Here is a 23,802-nt window from a genome sequence, read left to right as displayed (position 1 = left end):
ATTCTGAGAAATGGTACAGAATCATAGAATCATTTTGGTTGGAAAACACCCTCAAGATCATAGAGTCCAACCATTAACTCAACATTGTCATCAAACCATGTCCCCAAGAACCTCATCTCCTCTGCCCTGGGCAGCCTGTTCCAATGCCTGACAGCCCTTTCTGGGAAGAAATTGTTCCCAAGATCCAACCTCAACCTCCCCTGGAGCAACTTGAGGCCGTTTCCTCTTGTCCTGATGATGATGATGGGAGAGACCTTATTTATTGGGTTCCTGTTCTCTGACTGGAGCATAGTGACCTGGACTTGTTGTACGTTACAAGTGCAATTGCAGCTCCATTGCAGGGTTTTTGCCTCCCTGACTGGCAGTCAGTGCTGTAGACATCATCCAAACCCCAGTCATGCCCAGAAAATCTATGTTTGCAGCACAGTTTACCATAACATCCTTTTCCCCAAGCCCTTCTCACAATCTGGAGGGGCTTTTTTGTTGCCCATTGCTTGCTTAAGTCCAGGGTGTAAAATAATTTAAAAAAAAATTAAATCATTCTCTGCAAAAGCCTGATGTTTTCAAGGATGCTTGTAGTTGACAAGTCAAACTCTCAAAGGAGTGCTGGGAAGGAGGACAGTGCTCTAAGACACATGGTATGAATTTTGGGGTTGTCATATGCAGAGACAGGAGTTGGACTCAACGACCCTTGTGGGTCCTTTCCAACTCAGGACATTCTGTGATTCTGTGAGTGCTGGCATTGCTCATTCAGCCTTTCTGCATACGCTATATGACTATTTTCACTCACAACAAATACTGCAAACAGCCTCGAGCATCCTTTGAATATTCACCGATAAATATCCTATTCCTTTATACTCGCACAGAGCTGCTCTGCTTCCAGTTCTGCAGCGTTATTGTCGTACTGGGCTGAAGGCAGCAAACAGATTTCTTACATATGTGACATCAGGAACGGTGCCTGTGCAAGATCCTGGCACAGAACACCCTCTCCACTTATATATCTTTGTACTTTGCTTTTTGCTTTGGGCGTGCAGCTCTCCCGCACGTGGGCTTCTCAGGTGCTGTATCTTCTGGCCGGCTCTGATAAAGCAGAGAAGGATGAGAGGATGCAGAAAATCAAAGATCGACTTGGTGCTTCCAGGCTGTTTACTGCATCTCAGGCTGACCATCGGTCCAGAAGAAAGAATAGCTGCTAGGCTCGGGAGTGCAATGCACTACAGCACAGATATCTCAACGAAAAAATAATCACTTTGAATGGCGGGGAATAGAGGAAAAAAGGCAGAAAGTGTTTTCACCAAAAAGTGGGTGATGTTAAAATCTGAAAAACCAGCATCATACCCATAACAGGTTATAAGTAGCCGAATTCTGTTCTCTGATACTTAGTAAAATAACTCCTGGAGAAACTGAGGCAAATTTCCCAGAGGTGATTTTCAAAGCTATCAGTAAAAATACAACAAATCAAAGACTTAAATACATTTTCCTTTATATCTGCCCTTACTGGCCGTACCTCTCTGCTTCTCCATACAAATCTGCCTGTGTAGCATCTTGGGTCCCAACCTGGGATTTCTGATGGCCAAACGACTTTTCCTGTAACTGAGAAGGGTGTGTGGTTATACCATCCAAATGGTACACTTCCCATATGGAAACTTTATCATATATGGGTTTACATGTACTGAGCATTAAAAGAAACATATTTGGCCCCAAAGCTGATTACTTTGACAAAAGGGAATCAAACTGCTGTTGCTATTTAATTTGCAGTCCCCTGGTGTGTGTATTATTCCCGCTACAGTACAAACAAATGCATCCAACTCAGTTATTTTTCTAAGCCAAATATTGTTTTTCACCCTCCAGTTCAGGAAGACCATGAGCCACAAAATGGTAGGAAAGTGTTTCCAAGGAAGTATCAGTGGTGTCCTGGTCCTCTTTTTCCACTTTTCCCCATATTTCCATCACTGACCAGCATTGGAGACAAGGCACTGGGCTGGATAATCTTTGATCTGATGTGGAATGACCACTCTTTCTATATGATAATTGAAGCCTCTAGCAGGATTCACAAATGTGTTGGAGCTTTGGAAGGCACTGAAGGACAGGTCAGATGCTGGATCCCTACACCTGCTCCACAAAGCCAAGGTCCTGTAGGAGTTCGGGGTGACCAGGTTCTTGCCTTTAACACTTCTGAGACTTTCGTTGCTTAAAATTGCTGTAGGTGATGCTGAGGACCAGCCCTGGCTTCAGGAACTGGGTTGAAAGGGTTGCACAAAGTTACCTTTGGCCCTTCTTCCCATGCAGCATCAATTACAGCTGAGACCAAGTCCAGAAACTGTTCTGACACGCTAGAACATTTCGTATATGCTGCTGGAAAATTTATTCACACAAAAATCTTCACATTCTCTTAGATAAAGGTTTTTTTTTGCCCCCCACATTTTGTTGTTAAAATATTTTTCCCATCTGTTATTGGGACAAAACAACCTCCTAGCTGGGACGTTTCATTCATGGATAAAGCTTTCGCTGGAACTTGTTTTAAGAAGCTGAGGGTTAGGGGCTTTCATCAAAACCAGCAACAAAACTCCCATTGATTTCCCCGTGAGCTGAATCAAACCTCTCCTGACAGCGGGGAGATTTTTAGAGGAGTTACGATGCTCTTGTTGCTTCGCCCTTTCAAGAGCGAACTGTTTCTGGTGGAGGAACAATCGGAACATTTGTCCCTTTAAATGAATGGTTCTCAGAGCCCGCACTGAGAGGCAGTCTCCCTCTCTGCGGCTGCGAGGCTACTCAGAGCCTCCAATAAATCAGCATGCAGGAGCTGCGAGCTCTGTCCTTGAAGAGATGCACAGTGACCTTGCTTACGCTCACTCCGGAGGAATAACCAGGGGAGCCCAAATAGTGCGAGCTCTACGGCTAAAGGCACCGCATTCTGCATGCAAACGCTACCGTACCGAAGACACTGCTACACAAAATGCAGCTTTCCTGCTAGCCTGACCAGATTGCTGCTGTTGTTTTTCTGTTTTTCTCCTTTTTTTTTTTTTTTTTGCAGGGAGCTGAATGAAATCCTCATGATCGTTACGTGCTGGTTCAATAATAGCACACCCCAGTCACGTCTCCTCGCAAGCACATTTCGTTGGAATCGCTGAGCAGAAGCAAAGAAGAGCTGACGACTATGTGCTTCCAACACGGGCTGCCGGAGCCCTGTGCTTGCCATTGGCTGCAGTTTTCCGGTTTATTTGCAGCTTCCCCCATCTGGAATAGGAAAATGGGATTGAAGTAGATAATTGCTAGCAGCGGGTTTTCGAGAGAGGCTTAGAGGGAACAGAATGCCTCTTGCACAGCACAGGCTGGCTGTGCTGGAAGAGCTCGCAGAGATGATTTTAGATGTTACCCACGTCTGAATCTCCTGGAAACTTTACCGTGGGACCAAACCATTGTGCACAACACTGGAGCTAACGTCTAAAAGGGTCGAGGAAGGGGCAGCAGGGCCAAAAAATGGGATACTCTGTCCTTGGATTGCTCAGAGAAAAAACAGCAAGCGTTTCCCTCTGCTTCCCAGTGAAAAGGGCATGAGAGCGACAATGAACTGAATTTTACTCCCAGCGGAGCTTCAGGATGGGGTACACCGACCCTTCGTCAAGCAGGGATTTGCTGGGAAACAGAACTTTGTTCTTCATCTTCATCTGCGCCTTTGCCGTGGTCACCTTGCTGCAGCAGATCCTCTACGGGAGGAACTATCTCAAAAGGTAAGGGGGGATTTGAGGGAATAGGAAAAGTTGATCAAACTGAATGGAGACACAGATCCAGCCATACCGTTATAATGGTTCAAAACGCTTCTCAGCGCTGTGCCGGCAATATTAAATATCTTGTCAATTCGGGAAGGTGCATCCAGCATCTGTAATGTCAGTTAGATTATTCATAAATGAGACTGCTAGGTAGAATATAATGATTTATGTGTTTCTCAGATTGTGTTTTACTGCTCAGCTGTTGTAAGAATCTAGGTTTTGGTTAATTTAAGCTAGACTGACTTGTACCACAAGAGTATTTGCTCCTGATCAGACCCTGCCGTATAGACTTTTCACCCTATGTAAGTTCAAGCTGAAATGGCTTGAGAGGTTAAATGAAAGCAGCATGCTCATTGCCTGAACTTTAATGTCTTGTGGATGAAATTCCTAAAATCAAAGCGGCAATATTAGTGTTCCAAATAACAGAGAGAACACTTTATTTTTTCACTGCTGAGTTCTCAGGGTTTTACTGCTGAGACTGCTTTTCTGTAAAGCATATCAGTCTTTGATCTGAAAATGGTATGGCTCTTCTTATAGCAAACACCAGTGGCAACCTTCCAGTGTTTAACCTTGACCCATGCAGAGTTTATTCTACTTGAAACTAGTTTGAGGTGTTACGGCTTGTATATTTCTATAAACAGAACATTTCTCTCGTGTGCTTTGAGGTAAGTGGTTTTCAGTGGTGCAGGCAGCTGCTGTGGGATTTTTTATTGGAATTTAGCTGTGTTTTGCCAGAAGAGATCAATGGTTCAGGTTCTTGCCTGGTTTGCAAATCATGTAGTTGCTTTCCTTGTGCCAAGAGCAAGCAAAATGCTGATGGATCAGCAAATGTTTCTTGCGGGGGGTGGGGGGGAACCACAAGCATGATATGGCTATGTATAGACAGGAGTGTTGTGGTTTATCCACAGAGCAATTTATGTACCTTGCTTAGCAGTGAGGCCTTGGCTCGGGGACTCCGTCTGCTTTTGTGCACCCTGTTTTCCAAAATATGTAACTCGGTTGGAAGGGGCCGAAAGAAAGCAGCAAGAATGAGCAGAGTTGTAGAAAATGTGTTTTTTCGTCCTAGAGAAAATTGAGGGGAAATATGAGAACTGTCTTAAAAAACCCGAAGTATTTCTGCCAAGAGGAAGGTAATAAGCACATCCCTGTGAAGGCTCCCGAGATGGCAAGAAGTCATGGGCTTAAGTTGCATAAGGCTTTACACATGAAGGAAAACTTTTAAACGATAAGGCTGCCTGAGAAGGTATAAAATCTCCATTTTGGGGGGCTTCAGGAACCTGTTAGGTAGAGGAGGGTTGTACTGAGCTGCCTTGGTATTGAGAGGATGACTTTGTGACCAGTTCAAGTCTCATCTTGCCTTATTTTCTCCTATTCTCATTTGTCCTAGAGGCCTTGCAACCCTACTGGTGCTGGCTTCTCTTAATTGAGCACACAACAAAATCACAGCAATGAAAAAGAAATCCAAAGTCTAGATAGAAATAAAAAAATAGCAAAGTGAAGATAAAATGGTGAAGAGTCGCAACTAAAACTCTTCCACTGAATGATCTCTGTGACCAATCTCTGTCCTGTCCCGTGCCCTGGGGTCCTCTCCTGTCACCAGCAAGACTGCAGGGAATGCAGAAAAGGGTGATGTTCGACTCCCATGCTTGTACAGAGAAAGTCCGTGAGTGAGCACTCTGCCAAAAAAGGGTAAAACAGGGAGATGCGCATACATTTTTTGACTTTGAGTGGAGAGCACTGTTTATTTTTGTTTTTTTTTTTTTTTTTTAATTCTAGCTTGTAACTATTATTGTTTTTTAATCACATGAAAGAGTCTCCAAAAGGGTTCCTTCCCACTCAGTGCAGGGAAAAAGCACTTTGGCTCCTTTCTGCTGGGAAGTGGTAGTTCCCACCTTCCATGGAAATAAAAATGCAGGATGTGGCAGTCTCAGTTATTAATGACAGAAAGGTGTATTACATAGCAGCCTACATCGTCACCATAATATTATCATGAAGGTACTTATTCACTTTTTCTCTCTCTTACTCTAACACCCTGTAGTCCATGACGGCGACCATCTGTAATTACTCTTTAGTTACTCTTTTCCTTCACAAACCTCCTGTGTTTAATCCCCTGTTAGAAGCTGATACTGGCTGTGAGGCTCCTCGGACACATTATATCTCACACCTCCAGGGCCCAAGATTGAACTGGTGGTTTTGGAGAACATTTGTGCAGAGGGGAAAGTGGGATATTTATAGCTTTGATGCCGCTTGCCAAGCTGGAGCTTGGGGACGCTGCCTAAACCTGGAGCCATTTACTCGCTAGGATTCAAACACACTGCTTGTTTTATGATCGCCTCTGCTCGCATCCCGGCATCCGCGACATAAATGGGCCTCTGGGCCTCTTCCCAAGGTAGTGGGAATAAATTCCCTAGTGTGTTTGCCTAAAAATTGCCCTGAAGTACTATTCCAGTAAATATATAATGTTTTAAAGCCTAAATATAGCATGTGTTACTTCACAAGAAGATGGTGGAAATGGGTCAAGTCCAGCAATCAGGGAGAATCTGACTGAAAACAAGCAGCTTGGGCACAACGCAGGGGACATCGTAGATTAGGGACTTGTCTCAATAAGCAGTGTGGATGAAGGCGCCCTTTTCATGGAGAAAGATGGAAAAAGTTAGAGGTATGGCTGTGAGCTTTGCTGTGCAACTTGCCCTTACAAGCAGGGAATGGGATGGTTTTATCGCCATAAAAAGCGACCTGAAGGTCTCCATGGAGGCTCATGGTCCCCTGTTTGCCTATGGCCACGTTCCCAAAACTTGGCTGTGGGATGCTCCAGGAAATAAATTCTTCTCAGTGAAATTTGATAAGTGGCCCGACCTCTGGTCTAGTCCTCTCTTTCCCCTTAATGAGCTATTAGTGATCTCCTGGCATTGCTGGACGAAGAGGAGAACGTAGAGATTGAATTTCTAAGTATTCACACATTTTCAACCACCCCATAATGTTCTCTGCTCCTTCCCCTGCTGTTTTGTACCATGTCATCAGAAAACAGAATCCTGCCCACCATTTTTGGTTTTCCTCCAAGTGGGATGGATGTGGGTGCTCTCAGCAAAGCAAACACCTTGTCTCCATAGTAGCAGCTGAAGTCCTAACGGAAGAGTTAGGCCCAGAGGCCAATGGTCCCTGGGGTGCATTAGGAGAAGTGTGACCAGCAGGTGGAGGGAGGTTGTTCCTCCCCCTCTGCTCTGCCCTGGTGAGGCCACATCTGCAGTTCTGTGTCCAGTTCTGGGCTCCGCAGTTTCAGGAGGACAAGGAATTAACGGAGAGAGTCCAGGACAGGGACACAAAGATGTCTGCAGGGTGGGTGTCAAGAGGATGGACCAGACTCTGTTCAGTGGTGCCCAACGACAGGGTGAGGGGTGATGGGCACAGACTGAAACACAGGAGGTTCCATCTGAATATGAGGAGAAACTTCTTTCCTTTGAGGTGCCAGAGCCTGGCCCAGGCTGCCCAGAGAGGTTGTGGAGTCTCCTTCTCTGAGACATTCAAACCCGCCTGGACAGGATCCTGTGTGATCTGCTCTGGTGACCCTGCTTGAGCAGGTGGGTTGGACTGGATGATCTCCAGAGGTCCCTCCAACCCCAACCAGCCTGGGATTCTGTGAGGTAAGCTGAGAGCTGGAGGATGACATCGGGAAACTCTGGTCTCTGTAGCTCCTAATCCTGAGTAAAAAGGATGATGAAATGAGATATAATTAAGGGACTTTAATACAGATCTCTGGGGTAATTATTTTTATTTTAGGATTAATGCGATGATTAAAAATCCGCCGCATTGATCTGCTAAAGTAGGTTAAATGCTGTGGACTTCTGCTTAAATCCAGAGCTGCCGCTTGATTTCGTATTGACTCATCTTTCCAATGCTCGGCTTTCATCTGAATTTTTTTTCGAATCAGATGCTCAGCTGAGGGCTGACCTTTCTTTGTGAGCGTTTTTTTGGCCAGTGGGGAATAATCCTGGATTACATCAGGAAACTGCCACTACACCACTACAGTAAAAACAAATGTTGAAATGGGCCCTGTTTTTGTCTCCCAACCTGTAGCACGGGGGAGATCAATAGAACACTCCTTGCCCGCTTTGGTAAGGGAAAAATATCTGAGCAATACTTCACTATATTACTATACTCTATTAGCAGGGAATTAATTAAATAGTATTTTTTTACACAGCCTGGCTTCTGCAAATGACGAGAGTCAGCTGAACAAGTTAATTTTTCAGAACACATTTTCAGAGCTATTAAAGACTTGAAACAAAGATAACCTAGGGGTCTGTCAAAATGGGCACGTACAATAACTCAAAGAATCACACAGCAAGAAACAGCAAAACTTCCCATGCAGGCAGCCTGCATTATTAGAAAGCTTAACATATTTTAAATGAGAAGAAAAAACATCACTCCTATGTGTTTGTACCCTATAATTAATATTAGACTCCCACAGTTTGAGGTTATGTCACTATTTTGGGGATTTTGAAGCAGTTTTTATTCAACAGTTGAAAATCAATCCCCAGACATCTTTACCCATTTCCTTATCCTCATAAGAAAGCTTGAAATATTATTATTTTTTTTTTTTTTTTAATTTTTTTTGCACAGCATGGGCAAATAAGTAATAAACCCACAGAAATTAAACCTGGACTACACCTTGAGGGATCATTTAGTCTGTGCAGTGCTACAAGACGATACCAAATCTTACTTACACCAGTGACAGCGCTGGTTGTGATGTGGACATGGAAGCTGCGTGTGGCCTGAGTTGCATTTCATCCTAAGCTGGGCTTATGAGGAGCTACAGCCAACTGGTGTCAGTTGGGAGCTCCTGCCCCATACCTGGCACCTTCTCCTCTGCCCTGTTCATAACACCCTGTGACGATGTTAACTGTAACCTAAGACCACCTACGCCAGCGTTTAAAGTCTCTTTCCACTGAAATGTTTTTCCCAAGAGATGTAAGATGAAAGTCGTTTAATTATTCGTCTCTAATACACAGCTCTGTGCCCCTTCTGTTTCTAACTCAGGTCAAATATTCATAGATATCATAGAATAATAGAATGTCCTGAGTTGGAAGGGAGCCACAAGGATCCTCGAGTCCAACTCCTGTCCCTACACAGGACACCTCACAGGTCACACCATGTGTCTGAGAACGTTGTCCAGTCTCTTCTTGAACACTGTTGGTCTTGGGGCTGTGACACCTCCCTGGGGAGCCTGTTCCAGTGTCCAGCACCTCTGGGTGAAGAACCTTTTCCTAATGTCCAACTGAACCTCCCCTGGCACATCTTCCTGCCATTCCCTCGCATTCTGTCACTGGTCACTAAAGAGAAGAGTTCAGCACCTACCCTTCTTCCTCCCCTTGTCATGAAGCTGTAACCACGATGAGGTCTCCTCTCAGTCTCCTCTTCTCCAGGCTGAACAAACCCAGTGACTTCAGCTGCTCCACATATGGCTTCTCCTCCAAACCCTTCACCAACTTCATAGCCCTTTTCTGGACCCTCTCCAGTAGCTTAATATCCAGTAGCTTAACATTATCCCAGCAAAGTGACATGCAACCTGTAAAGTCACCTCACTGCATTCCTGGTGGGGTTGCAGAGCAGGGTTTGGTTTTGGTCCGTTTTCTTCAGAGAAGAGCACTGGAAACTTCAGGAGCCAGCAAAGTCTTGACCAATGTGGAGTTGTCATATACAGGGACAGGAGTTGGACTCGATTATCCTTGTGGGTGCCTTCCACCTCAGGATGTTCTATGATTCTAATATGTGTATGTATAGGATATTGCCATCACCTTGAACTGACAGGATCCAGTCTACAGTAGCAGGAGAAGCTGAGGCTCCAGCCATGCTCTTCGTGCTACATGGTATTTCCAAACACGGTTCAAGAGGATGAGGACCAGTGTGGTGACATCCTCAAGGTACCTAATAACCTTACAAAGACAAGGAGCTGAACCAGAGGTCAGAGGAGCACTGGAGCTTGTGCAGGGGGACAGATGGCAACAGGGCAGGACAAACACGGAGCTGACGGATAAACTCAGCTGCCTGTAAACTCATCCCCCACCAGTCATCCCATTCCCTTTCTCATTGCTGCTTTGCATAATGCTCCTGTCTCCCCATATCAAATAAAAGGGGAGAGCTCACAAGTACGTGGCACATGAATATGTCTGCAATACTTTGCAGACAATCACAGCTCGATCACCAGCTGCAACAGACGCTTTTATTGTGAAGTGTCTCAAAGCCAAAATCTTGCTACTTGGAGGTTTTTTTTTTCTGACACATAACTTTCATTTGCTTTTAAATCAAGTGGCTGAAGATTTAATACCAGAGCATGAGGGTGTGTCAAATTCTCTCCTGTGCTCCCTGGCAGTGCTCTCTATGTCTCTGATGCTGGATACAGACGGGCTTTGAATCCCTGCTCCCTCTAGGCTTGCTTTATTTCTAGCATCATTGCGTTGCATCTCTGTTGGTCTCTTCTCCCAAGAAGCAAGTGATAGAACAAGAAACAACCTTAAGTTGTGCCAGGGGAGGTTGAGGTTGGATGTGGGGAACAATTTGTTCCCCAAAGGGCTGTGGGGCATTGGAACAGGCTGCTCAGGGCAGTGCTGGAGTCACCACTCCTGGAGGGGTTGAAAATACATAGACATGAGCTGCTCAGGGACGTGGGGTAGTGATAGTGTTGGATTAATGGTTGGACTCGATGATCCTGAGGGTCTCTTCCAACCAAAATAATTCTATGATTCTATGCTGTTGAGATGACAGACACTTGCAGATCGAGCCTGTGAATTGCCAGACCTTCTCCTTTCCCCAGGTGACAGCAAATTAAGATAATGAAAGTCATAGCAGTATTTTACATGTGCAAACTGCATTATCCTCAGTGTGTCATTCCTGGTGTGTTATACCATGATCCTTCCTGATCTCAGGCCACAGGGGATGTGTCACTATGAACTGACCTACAGACACTTGCCCCTTTCCTGTTGCTGTTGCCACCTGGCAGTTCGAAATAATTTCTCCCAAGCCCACCCTGCACAGGAGTGGTTGGTTTGGAGAGTTTGAATCATGTTGGGCTGTAGGAACTCTACATAAACTTTTTTCCTTGGAGTGGTGAATTGTAGGTGTCCCATTAACCAGCCGAAAAAGGTGGTTGTTATTCTCGCTCATTAGTATAGAGACAATTAAATCCTAGTTCACATAATACTCAGTAGCAGCTTGCTTCATTTGTTATGTAGGGATCTAGGCCTACTTGTGTCCATGCAAAGAGCTATTTTTGAATATTTGGCTGAATATCTAGGCTAACTCTGCTTTCTGCACTTTATGCAGATCTGTTGCCTCTGTGTGCCCAAGTAATAGTTGAGTTTTGCCAATGCCCAGTGTTCACCAGCTGTGGATCGAACCCCTTTCATCCAAAAGTGGTTTAAAATTCATGTCATTTCTTTCAAAAACATCTCTGTTATAACCTGCCATCTACTCGTTTTGTGTCATTTTGACAAAAAAATTAGCTACTGGCTCTCCATGAGGACAGGCATGTATGAAGTTCAATCTTATCTGCATTTGTAGAAAGTCAAACCCAGAACCCAATCTCCTTGTTCTGAGTTGTGCCACACCAGTGTCCTACCAAAGCCCCAGCTGTCAGTGATCCAGCCCGTGACCACTGACCTCTGTGGCTGGTGTTTCAGACCTCCTGGTAATTCGGTCGTTTATTTATGACCTTGTTGGACTTTTTTGATCGTTCTCGTACTTGCTGAATTTGGTTCAGACATAATCGCTGTGCAACGCTTTGGATTTTCTTACTTTCGCTGTGCCTCATTCTTACCCTTGATGGCTTTTCCATTTCATTTCTCATTTTTTAATTCAAGTGTATTCATTGCTCAGCAGTCCATACCTCCTTCAGGCAAATTATAGGCTTAAGCTCTAATTTCTTTGAGGCATCCTTGCCCTCCATGGATGCACCCCTTTTGCTTTTTCATCAGCCCTGCAGACAGTCACTGTCCTTCCACATCTTCTTTAGTTTGTTAGATCTGTGCTTTAGTTCTCATGATGAAAACCTTAAAAACAATCTCTGTTGCTGGTAGTTTCATGGCACTTTCCACAAGAACAAATACTGAGGGAATATCGCCTGCTCCTGTGGCCAATACTGGGTGCAGACACATTGACCCTAAATCGCATTTTGCTCGTTGTCTTCAGCACAGGCCCTCAGTGCAACTGGGGTTCTGTGAGTAATTTCAAAATGAAGAATATAGTGCAGTGTAGGGACACTTGACTTGGTGCTAAATATATTAACTTTGGAAACATGAGATGCAAAGCAATTAGCTCAGTCAGATCTCTAATGCTGTGGTGAGATTGCTCATGGTATCCATGCTGTGTCAGGTATCTTTGCACTGAGTTACCATCTCGAATGTCAGAATTTCCTGGTATCTTAAAATAATTGGGATTTCCTGTGAGCCTCTGTGACTGGGGCTTGATTGGCCTTCTTATCTTGAAAAGTTCACTGCCTGCCTTACTGTCAACTCATTCTGTTGCGGGTTTTGTGTTACCCCTGATTACTACAAATAATAACAATATAATTATGAATAATTACAAATATAATTGATACAGATTATCTGTTACTCTGTAGATATTTATCTTCCAGCCACAGATCAGGAAAGGAAAGATTGTATTGTTTTGAAAGTTATCTTTTGATGTCCTTTATGTCCTAGTCAACACTTCATCCTGTTTAAGCAGACAGTGTTGGTGTTGAGTCTTTTTTATCTTTCTTGAGAAATTATTTTAGATCAGGTTTTTCAGATGTTGCATTGTGAATCTCTCATACAGGGTTTATCCCAACTGTGAAATGTGCTGTGCGAAATAAAACCTTTTTTTAATGTTAAATACTGGTTATATCCAGATGCTTCCCACCTGTGTTTCCAATTTTGCTCTTGGTGCTAGTCAAAATATACTCCTCCACCTCTATATCACTACCGTTTTCCTATAACATGTAGACCCGAGCTTGTCCCTGGTATAATACTGCATGGCCAAAAGTGTGATCTAACCAGACTTGTCCATATCCCACATCCTCTGTATTCTTCTTTTCATGGGACACATATTATTTAGAACCATAGAATCATTTCAGTTGGAAGAGACTGTCAGGATCATCAAGTCCAACCATAACCTAACTCTAGCACTAAACCATGTCCCTAAGAACTTCGTCTAAACACCTTTAAACCCCTCCAGGGATGGTGACTCCACCACTGCCCTGGGCAGCCTGTTCCAATGCCCCACAGCCCTTTCCGGGAAGAATTTTTTCCTAATAGCCAATCTAAACCTCACCTGGCACAACTTAAGGCTGTTTCCTATTGTCCTATCACTCGTTCCTTGGAAGAAGAGACCAATACCCTTCATGCTACAACATCCTTTCAGGCAGTTATAGAGAGTGATAAGATCTCCCCTCAGCTCCTGTTCTCCAGGCTGAACCCCCCAGTTCCCTCAGCTGCTCCCATCACACTTGTGCTCCAGCCCCTCACCAGCTTCGTCGCCTCCTCTGCACCCTCTCTAGTACCTCAATGTTCTTCTTATGGTGAGGGGCCCACAACTGAACCCAGGATTCAAGGTGGGGCCTCCCCAGTGCCGAGTACAGTGGCACAATCACTTCTCTAGTCCTGTTGGCCACACCAGTGCTGGTACCAGCCAGGATACTGGTGGCCTCTGGGCCACCTGGGCACATGCTGGCTCATGTTCAGCTGCTGTCACCAACACCACCAGGTCCCTCTCTGCCAGGCACTTTCCAGCTGCTCTTCCCCAGCCTGTAGTTTCATGGGGTTGTTGTGACCCAAGTGCGGGACAGTGCACTTGGCCTTGTTGAACCTCAGACAATTGGCCTCAGCCCATCGATCCAGCCAGTTCGGATGCCTCCTTCCTTCCTTCCTTCCTTCCTTCCTTCCTTCCTTCCTTCCTTCCTTCCTTCCTTCCTTCCTTCCTTCCTTCCTTCCTTCCTTCCTTCCTGTGCTGTGTCTTTCTAGATTGCTGTGCCTTGAATATTTATTTCCAGATGGATTTAAGTGTTTGAAGTGATATTAAACAATTCAAGTAAGCGTTTGTTTTCCATTTGTCATCTAACTTCATTGTCTGGCTCTTTTCTCAGTAAAGAGGAGGTTTTGGACACAGAGGCTGGTCTGCCCTGACTCTGCTGCGTGGGGCTTGATCTCAGCATCTCGTTGTTACCTAGTGGATGATTTACCCCTTTTCAGCCCCTCTGATGTCTTTTCCAGCCCAATGCAAACAAACTCGCTGTTTCTGGCATGCACAAAACTCAAAAACTCCTCTAATTGTTATTTCTGTTGGCTCCTATGCTTGTCTTCACTCGTGCAGTCTCACACTGGAGACTCCTGATATTCCCCTTTCCTACCCAGCCTCCACTTACTCTCTGGTCCATTTTAGTGGGTGTTTTCATTCACTCTCATCTGCAGATCATTCATGCATACCACTGCTTTAGTTTTATTTTCCACACACCCTGTGGACACAGTGAGTCATAGTTTCCTTATTTTGCAGAAAAACAAAAGGAACTGGATCTTCAGCAAGAGCAACCATCTCAATTTCCTATATCTCTGTGACATCCCTGTTAGGAGGCTTGGGGCATCACTCTCCATTTTCAAAGAGAGTAGCACGATCATTTAACACTGAAGTCTTGAGTTCCTCCTCTCAAGGGCAGAAGAGTTATGAAATGGGGAAACTGAAGCACAGTGAAAGCGAGTGATGATTTTCCACTGGTTTTAGGAAGACTGGACTGTCTGTCAGGGAAGGACTGTATATGGCATCTGTATTTGTGTAGCGTATAAAAGTGACCGGGACTTTAGTAATATGATAATAAAGTTATTAATGATATATACAGAATTAATATATATACTATTAGGTTATAATTTAAACAGGAGCCAGAGTCACAGAAGCTGGGGTTGCTGTTGCCTCCTAATGGCCTCTTTGCTAGAGAGAATGCATCTAGAGAGGGAATGTAAGAACTGCTAGGAAAAAAAAGCAGGAAAAGTGACAACAAATAAGAGAGAGTGTTCAGAAAGAAAATTAAGTCTTTTGCCTTGCTCCTGGAGACATTTATATCTTCCTTTCACCCCTTCAAAGGAGGCTATAGACTCCTCTGCTTCCCCTGCTTGACCATCTGTGGTTGACCAGAAAGCTGAGTCAGATTTTGGCTTGGCTTTGCCAATATAAAATAACACTGGTTTGTGTCCGGTTTTGCTTGCCTTTGGGTTTAGTTCGCCTCTAGTAGATGCAGAATGGGGGTAGTGATATCTGCTGCCTTGAAAAATGAGTGGAAATAGCCTGCTGGCTGGGATTAAATTAAATGAGCTTGTGGGTTTTGAGCAATGGGTTGGCACTGGAGTTGTAGATGCTCTTCCATGCCCCCTCTTCCATGACAGAGGAAGGTCAGGTTGGACATGAGGAAAAGGTTCTTCACCCAGAGGGTGCTGGACAGTGGAACAGGCTCCACACGGAGGTGTCACAGCCCCAAGACCGTTCAAGAAGAGACTGGACAATGTCCTCAGACACATGATGTGAACTGTGGGGTTGTCCTGTGCAGGGACAGGAGTTAGAGGCAGCTTGGTCTCTTTAGCTTGAAGGAGACTGAGGGATGACCTCATTAATCTTTACAGATAAATAAAGGGTGAGTGTCAGGAGGATGGAGCCAGGCTCTTCTCGCTGACAACCAGTGATAGGACAAGGGGCAATGGGTACAAACTGGAACACAAAAGGTTCCACTTAAATTTGAGAAGAAACTTGTTCCTGGTGAGGGTGTCAGAGCCTGGCCCAGGCTGCCCAGGGGGGTTGTGGAGTCTCCTTCTCTGCAGACATTCAAACCCGCCTGGACACCTTCCTGTGGAACCTCAGCTGGGTGTTCCTGCTCCATGGGGGGATTGCACTGGATGAGCTTTCCAGGTCTCTTCCAACCCCTGACATTCTGCGATTCTGTGTGATTCTGTGACTCAATCCTTGTGGGTCCTTTCCAACTCATGACATTCTATGATTCTCTCCTTGCACCACCTGCGTGATGTCCCCATTGCTGTTCAGCCCTCATCACCCATCAGTGCTGATCACTGTGTCACTTAACCACTCACACTGAACTGTTCTTATGCCTTGAAAGCACGTGGGTCTCTCCTGAATAAATCCTGCTGCACACATGGCCATGGCCTGCTCTCCGATTAGAGCCCAGACAGGACCAACGGCTGTGCTTAACGTCTTTTAGGTCCTCTCCATTTATTTGCTGTGGAATAACTCCCTTTTAAAAGCCTCACCTTTTTCTCTGAGCTGGATTTTCACCTTGCCTTCACACTTTAGAAAAGCACCAAGACACCCCTGTGATGGGAGCTCAGTGTGACAGCAGCACGGACACAAAGCTTCTCGCTGCAATCGATCCGCTTGCTCATTCTCTCCTTATAGTTCAAAACCCTCATAATTATTTGACATGCTCTGCTATTAAAACCTCCGCTTGTGCAGGAGTTGTTTTTCATTTGAATTTTGGCAACAGGCTTTTTTGCTTTCTTCCCGCTGCTTCTTGACAGCTGGTCTTGACAAGCCCTTCAGAATTACTGCTGCTTTGTTAATTTTCTGGTTTTTTTTCACCCCCTCCTGCTATTCTTACATTATGCCAGTGTTTATTTGACCACACGCTGATTCAACATTTACAGTTACCAATTTGGATCAAAATATTGGTCTGGCTTTACGTGAAACTCAAGGTCTTTATTGCTAAGACATCCAACATAACTCGGTTTCTCTAGCACAAGGCACAGCATTGTTCATACTCTTATTTAATAGGGGTAAGTCCTCCGATCAATGATGTCCATAAACCTGCATGAGGAATTTGCTTACAGTGAATGGGCAAAACAGTATCTCTGCACTAGAAGTGTTTGTGGCCATTTAATCTTTTATAAAGTCTTCCGTTATCATCAGCATCACACGTGGGAGAAATGTGCTGATTTTAGGAGGAAATAATATTAGGACAAATTAAGCAATTGGCGAAGTTCCACTATTGGTGATCATAGGTAATGATCCCAGGCTTAAAATCTGCTTTTTTTTTCAACTCTGTGACATGAAGTGTCTAAATGACATGGGAGAGCTCTATGTTTAAGTCATTTCCTCTGCTTTCCCTCCCTTCTTTTCATCTTTCCTTACCCTCTTTTTCGTTCTGCTTCTTTTTCTCTGCCTTTTTTTTTGTGTGTTTCCATCCTGCACGTGCTTTTCTCTTGCAATTCTGACTCACAGAAGCTTAATTTACCTCTTCTTTGTTTACCTGTTTAAATGCAGTTAGTGCCAAGAGTGAACATGTTAGAATTGAACTACCATAATATGCCGGAGAAATACGGTGAAGGAGCAGTTCATGTGTCTGTTCTATTCTCTCAGGCTGTTTGTAAGTTTGCCCAAGGAGCTTTTATGAATCCTTAGGACTCACAACTAAGATTATTAAAACATAGCAATTTTTTAAAAATTGGAATCTCCCGACTCAGGGCTTATTGAAACCAATGGTAAAACTCTCAGCAGTCTTGGCTGAAACACAATTAGTTTGGGTCAGCGTTTTTAAATGTCTCATCCTTGATTTCTAACCAGTCCTATTACTATAAATCATTATTCATGGGAGTTGTTCTTACAAGGAAGAGATTTATCTGACCATCACTCCAGAAAACTTATAAAATTTATAAATATCTCCAGGATGGGTGTCAAGAGCATGGACCAGACTCTGTTCAGTGGTGCCCAATGACAGGATGAGGGGCAATGGGAACAGACCAAAACACAGGAGGTTCCATCTGAATCTGGGGAGAAACTTCTTCCCTTTGAGGTGCCAGAGCCTGGCCCAGGCTGCCCAGAGAGGTTGTGGAGTCTCCTTCTCTGAGACATTCAAACCCGCCTGGACAGGATCCTGTGTGATCTGCTCTGGTGACCCTGCTTGAGCAGGTGGGTTGGACTGGATGATCTCCAGAGGTCCCTCCAACCCCAACCAGCCTGGGATTCTGTGGTTTTGTGATGGTGTGAAGATGCAACGCAGCAGCTTGCTCTCAGTCTTGCAGGCTCACAGCGAGACACACAGTCCTATGAGCTGTGCGATGTTTCTTCAGTGATGTATTTTGTGTTATTAACCCCTTGAGTACCTGTTTTGTGGAAAAAGAACACTCTGTGATCCCCTTTTCCAACCTGGCTCAGGATCGGACACTTAGCTCACTCCTGACACTAAGCTCAGCTCATGACTTTGTACTTTGTCCTTACCATGTAGAAGTGTCATACCCAGACCCTCGCTTCCCGTCGTTAGGTATTTTTGTACCTCGATTAGATCCCCCATCCTGCCATTTCAAAGATGAGTATTTTAAGCTGTTCATCAGGAGACATTTCTACCATTCCTCAATGTTAGCCTTCCTGATCTCCTCTTGGATCTTACCCAAAATCTTCATGTCCTCTTTTAAACTTGGTGCCTCAGCTGCAGTACACGTTGTGCTCAAAAAAGACTTGATGAGAGAAGGGCATTAAATAGTCGTTTTATCAATTATTTTGCTTTATGGACAGATTCACCCCCCTGCCTTTGATCATTGACTCAGCCTTCCTTCCGTCTGTTACATGTGGAGTGAAGACACACTAAGGGAAAGAACTTTACTGAATGTTTTAATTCTTCATTTTGTCTACTGGAACATTGGCTGTGCTTCAGGAGGGTCACATCTGAAGGACACACTGACACCAGCTATTTATCTAGATTAGTGCTCTCTGTTTCAGTCTGCAAGTAAATATCTAAGCCCAAAATATCTAATTTAAAACCAATTAAAAAGTACAATTTCATCTTGGTTTTCCCACACTTGTACTCTCTCTCCCCATTTATCATTCAGTGCTACCCTTACCAATTAAAACATATTTTTAAGGTCATGTATGGTTAGATGTCTTTTACAAAAATATACACATTCAAAAGAAGCATGTTTCTATACCAGTTGTACTGTGGCAAAAAATGTGTTAGACTGTTCTACATGTGAGAGAATCACAAGTGTTTATTTCAACAAACCTAAAAGTGAAGGTGTCTTAGTAAAAGTGAGAATTTTCTCATATTTTCTTCACAGCAATATTCTGCTCGGAAGTTGTATCTTGGGCAGCCACAGCTGATTAAAAACTGTCAGAGTAATGTAGAAGGTATGTGACTTCTCAAAAAGCCATACCACTGCATTACCCTGTAGCCATTATAGCATAACCTATACACCAACCTAATATATGCTTTGAAGCTGTTTAGAGTTACTCCCCTTTTCTGCTGCAGGAAGAAAAGATGCCTTATTTTAATGTCCCAAGTTGTTCCTTCTTAATTTCCTATGCTGATAACTGCTGCCAATGAGACTGGAGGATAGATGTGGCCTGAAAGATGCCCCAGTCCTTGTATAACAATAAGCCTGTTAACCCAGAAAGGAATTTCAAGGCTGGAACAACTCTGCTGGGAGGACAGGCTGAGAGAGTTGGGGTGTTCAGCTGGAGAAGAGAAGCTCCGGGGAGACCTTATTGCACCTTTCTGGACTTAAAAGGGGCCTGTGAGAAAGATGGGGACAGACTTTTGAGCAGGGCCTGTTGCGATACGACAAGAGGTGATGGTTTTAAACTAAAGGAGAGAGATTCAGGCTGGACATGAGGAAGAAATTGTTGTCCCTGAGGGTGGTGAGAGCCTGGCCCAGGTTGGGCAGAGAGGTGGTGGCTGAACCATCCCTGGAGACATCCCAGGCCAGGCTGGACGGGGCTCTGAGCAACCTGAGCTGGTGAAGATGTCCCTGCTCATGGCAGGGGTGGCACTGCATGAGTTTTGAAGGTCCCTTCAACCCAAATTCTTCTATGATTCTGAAATTAGGGTCTGTTTCTAAAACACGGTCCTGGATGCCCTTTCTTTTGGGCAAAGTGGACTGGCAGATATCTTTCTGGCTGTCCCTGCACAGCCCAGCCAGAAGGTTAACTTTCGGTCTTGGCAGCACCAAATGTTCACGACTCAGCTCCCAGCCTTCCGAAATGACGAAATGGGGGTAAAATGGAGAAGGTTAAAAATAACAATCTGAGAGATTCTTTTTCATTGACTTCTTAGTTATAGGAAGGATTTGACTTGAGTTGTCAAATGTTTCTTCAGACCCAGCTTTTTTAAATACATGTGAGATTTCTACCCAGCTATAGGTGGAGTTTCCAGGAGACTGCAGGCATCATGGGTCTTGGAATGAATTTGTGTAAGGCTGGGAAACAAGCAGTTGTGATGTTTGTGATATGCATTGACTTAAAAAATGTCATCTTCCCAAACAGGGAAAAGAAGCAGCGTAGTGTGACTTAGAGAAGTCATCAAATGATAAATCCTTTACTAGAGCAGCCAACAAATCAGAGGAAGGACCAAATGCCACCACATTTAACAGCTACAGTAGAAGTAAAATTGAAGTTTGGAGAGTTTACTTCTTCGGCCCTACAGTTTTCCACATAAGTCTCCAGCTTTTTGCACTTGCATCTCTGGGAATGGAATTTCCACCTTTCTCCATTCCACATATATGTAAATTATTTATGAGCACAGATAATTACGGACCTTCTGATTTCTTTGGTGAGTCTGGTGTTGTTTGCAGCCAAGGACTTGTAGAGTCCATGGGAATTAAAAATTAATTGTTTCTACTCGTAAGACGATGTCTTGTGGTTCTCAGTATCTTTTTATTGTTTCTGATGAACATGTCATAGTCACATTTCTGTGTTAAGAAAAAGGACATGAGAACTCATGCTGATAGACTTACACTAATGAATGATATCAAATATCAACTGCCTCGTTTTCTTGCTAGAGGGCTGCAGTTTAGCTGGCAGAATGGAGAGGAGTTGGCAAATTGGACCGGCACCTTTAATTTCACGGATGACGGAGCAGTGAAGAGTGGCAGTGACACAGGCATCAGGTACCGACACCCGAGGGAATGACTGCAGATCTCACTCTCTTTTTGTATGAACCACAAATACGAGCACAAGGCTGTGTGAAAAATGAGATTTGTGGTTTGCTTTGGCTGCTCGTTGCTGCTCCCCGTGGCACAGAAGATGCCAGGGATGCCCAAGGGTTGTGCTGTTTTCCCTATCAAGGCCTTGGGGGCATTTTGGAATATTCCATAAACATCCATGCAGCACGCAGAAGGTTGACTGCTTATCCTGGCCTTTGTTATTTCTAGTCCCCCACCAGAGCTGTGTGTCAATATGTGGGAGTGTGGGAGAGTGGGACTTGGGTGGGAAATGCCTCCACATGACAGTGTTGATGCACGCAGAGCACACTGGAGAACTTGGCCCAAATATTTATTTAGAATAGAATATGTATTCTAAGAAAACACAGATGGCCTAATAGAGGAAAAGTGTTCTATCAAGACAGTAGTATTTCCTTTATTTACACTATTTTGAAAACATGAGAAGCACTGATGTGCCGTTGCACGTTTTAATTTGTAGCAGGATCCTTTTGACTGACACATATCTGAAGGGTCATGAAGAGCATAGTCAGGAAACTGGCTGTAGTTGTACATAAAGAGCTCCACAGCTATTGCTGGCTATCTACATTAATCTGGGTACAGGCATAGTGTGAATATTTGGGATATCTTACTCGAAACTCTGCTGTAGAGGTTAAAAATCCTGAGTGTTGTGTAGTATCAAGTTCAATAAGGAGCAGGCAAATCTTAGAAAGACCGTAAGTTAAAGAAAAAAATAAAATTAATGAATAGAAGCTTACATTTGATTCCTATGTATAAATAATACTATTTCTGGATAATCACGTGTTTTATTTAAAATACCATCATTTTGGTAACCATACACCACCACAGCTGTGTAGCTGGTAGCATTTCAGTGGTGAGCGGAAGCACAGAGTTTAACCTGCCAAAAATCATCCAGTCTCAGTGAACCACAGCAATGCTGCAGTTCCTGTTGATGCTCTTTGCTGTAACGTGATCCCGTACGAGCGCTACCCACCTCTCGGCTGGTTTAACCGGTTACGATTCTTTATAAAACGAATCAGCTTAAGCTGCAGTTTTTCACTCAGAGCAAGGGAAAAATGATTCAGTCGATATATGTGTGTACGTATCTATCTGTCTACATATCTCTACTTTCGTTGCTGTTTTTTTGTGTATGCATCTATAGTCTGTGTATGTAAAGTCTTCAGTTTAGGCACTTGACATCTAGAATGTGGCACAAAGACAGATTTCTTCTTGAAGACATGGAAGCATTAATAAATATAGATCTCCCCCTCTAGGCACCCTTGACAATTAAACCATCATTGACTGCAGGACAGTGAACCAAAACCCTTGACTGCAAAATACATACTATGTATAAATTTCAAAGGTTATAATATCAATCAAAGATGCAAATTTCAAATCTGTGTCATGTTAATGACTGTGGAGCTGAGTGATGGGGTTTTTGGGCTAGAGATAAGTCTATCTGCAACATACATTGCACATAAGTGCGTTATAGATATTATTTATATATTTGTCTACTTTCTGAAAGCTGAGAATACAGCAAAATAAAAAGAACTGTATAAATGCAGAGGTGAGACTAGAGGTGAGAGTGTGTGGTGAATAACAGCAGAATTATATCATAAACTGTTCACTCTTCACCTTTCTCACTGTGTTATCACTAGATGTCTCCTGAGAGTCTTAATCAACACTCAGCTTCAGGCAGTTGATACGAATTGAAAACAAGCCTTCCTCTAATGAATAATTCTTTCCACCAAATGAAAAACTTGCAGGCTACATTTTGCTGACCTGATTTTACTTGTATATATTTACAGGGCTCCAGAGATATGTCTAAAGTGCACAAAACTAATTATGTGTCAACATAAGCACAGTAAATATCTTTCACTGCATGGCTTTGCAGTTTATTGAGTGTTATCGGCTCCTTGTGAAAGGTTTGGTGTTTAAAGATATGAATTGAAATAGATATTAGTATGCTTTTCATTAGCTTATAGCAGTCACATGTTTGTATGTGTATCGATACATGTTTATTCATACATATGTGGTATAAAGCCATGCATATTCTGTAACTACTCTTCATCTTTTAGTCATATAAGTTAATACATGGTGTAGAGGCACTGACAACTCATTCTGTAGGAGTGATTTATTAGCTGAAAATGAAGGACTTTCAAAGAAAATGCACATTGAGAGAATAAGTGCGTTAGAACTGCGAGACAGTCAGACTTCACAAGAGAAGTAGCCATATCAGAACCAATAGAGACTGAAGATTAAACATTGCATAAAAAGGATCAAGTAGGACAGAAATGAAGAATGTCATGTTATCTGATTTCAGTAGAAGCTGATTCAGACTTTAAATAACAAACAAAGTTGAAGTGCAGCTTGCAATTGGAATGTTTTTTCACTGTCCAGGGGAGTTCATTACACAGTTTCAGAAAATGAGCCCTATTCTTGTTGTCCCAAAGAAAGGGTTCTTTACCTGGTGTGCATACAAACGAGCCAAATTTAGCACACAGAGGTGAGATATTGTTTATTACAGATTTGTGCAAGTCTGGATGCTGAAATAAAGCTAGCATATCAGAAAGAATAATAAAAGGGATTATATACAAAATCTTACCACTATGCTCACACCCTAAAGAGCCAATTGGTTAGACATTTGCATATTGCATTATATAATCTTTTTAATGTATAATGAGCAACGTTCAGCTAAAGGACACTTTATCCAACAGTCTCATTGAAGCAAGACTCAACTAATCATGCAGGCTTCAAAATGTCTAAACTTTCAAGGTCAGCAGTGTCTGTAGTTCATGATTAGGTGTTTAGGAAGCCATTCTTTGTTATAGGAGTAGACTGACCTAAAACTGAAAAGACTTATATATCTTTAGGTTAGCAATTGCAGACAGGATTCATTCTTTTAAGTGATGACAACATTCTGTTTCCAGACAGCTTCACTGTGCCGGAGTCACCAAGCTAAGTGAGGCTTTTCATCCCAGGACACAAGACACTTCTTCAGATGGTCTAGAACCTGTCCATGGAGACCAAAGCTAATATCATGAGCTTGCCTCAGTATGTGGTGCAACTGAGAGTGTGGATCA

At 43.5% G+C, this 23,802-nt stretch overlaps 1 protein-coding gene across 3 annotated transcripts in view; it reads left to right on the top strand.

Annotated features, from left to right (window-relative positions):
- ST8SIA5 (ST8 alpha-N-acetyl-neuraminide alpha-2,8-sialyltransferase 5) overlaps positions 1–23,802 on the top strand; it is a 79,983-nt gene that overhangs the window by 22,366 nt on the left and 33,815 nt on the right. Inside the window, exons 2-3 of one of the 3 annotated variants that reach the window (XM_065860231.2) lie at positions 3,035–3,731; positions 20,561–20,668. In XM_065860231.2, coding sequence (XP_065716303.1) covers positions 3,601–3,731; positions 20,561–20,668 — 239 coding nt within the window. In that variant the 5' untranslated portion in view covers positions 3,035–3,600. Of the gene's footprint in view, positions 1–2,805; positions 3,732–20,560; positions 20,669–23,802 lie in introns of those variants that run through there. The other 2 variants (XM_071802196.1, XM_071802197.1) reach the window with 2 other exon arrangements.

Source organism: Patagioenas fasciata, chromosome Z, assembly GCF_037038585.1.
Source record: "Patagioenas fasciata isolate bPatFas1 chromosome Z, bPatFas1.hap1, whole genome shotgun sequence".
Lineage (NCBI taxonomy): Eukaryota > Metazoa > Chordata > Aves > Columbiformes > Columbidae > Patagioenas > Patagioenas fasciata.
This window is presented reverse-complemented; position numbering and strand designations above follow the sequence as displayed.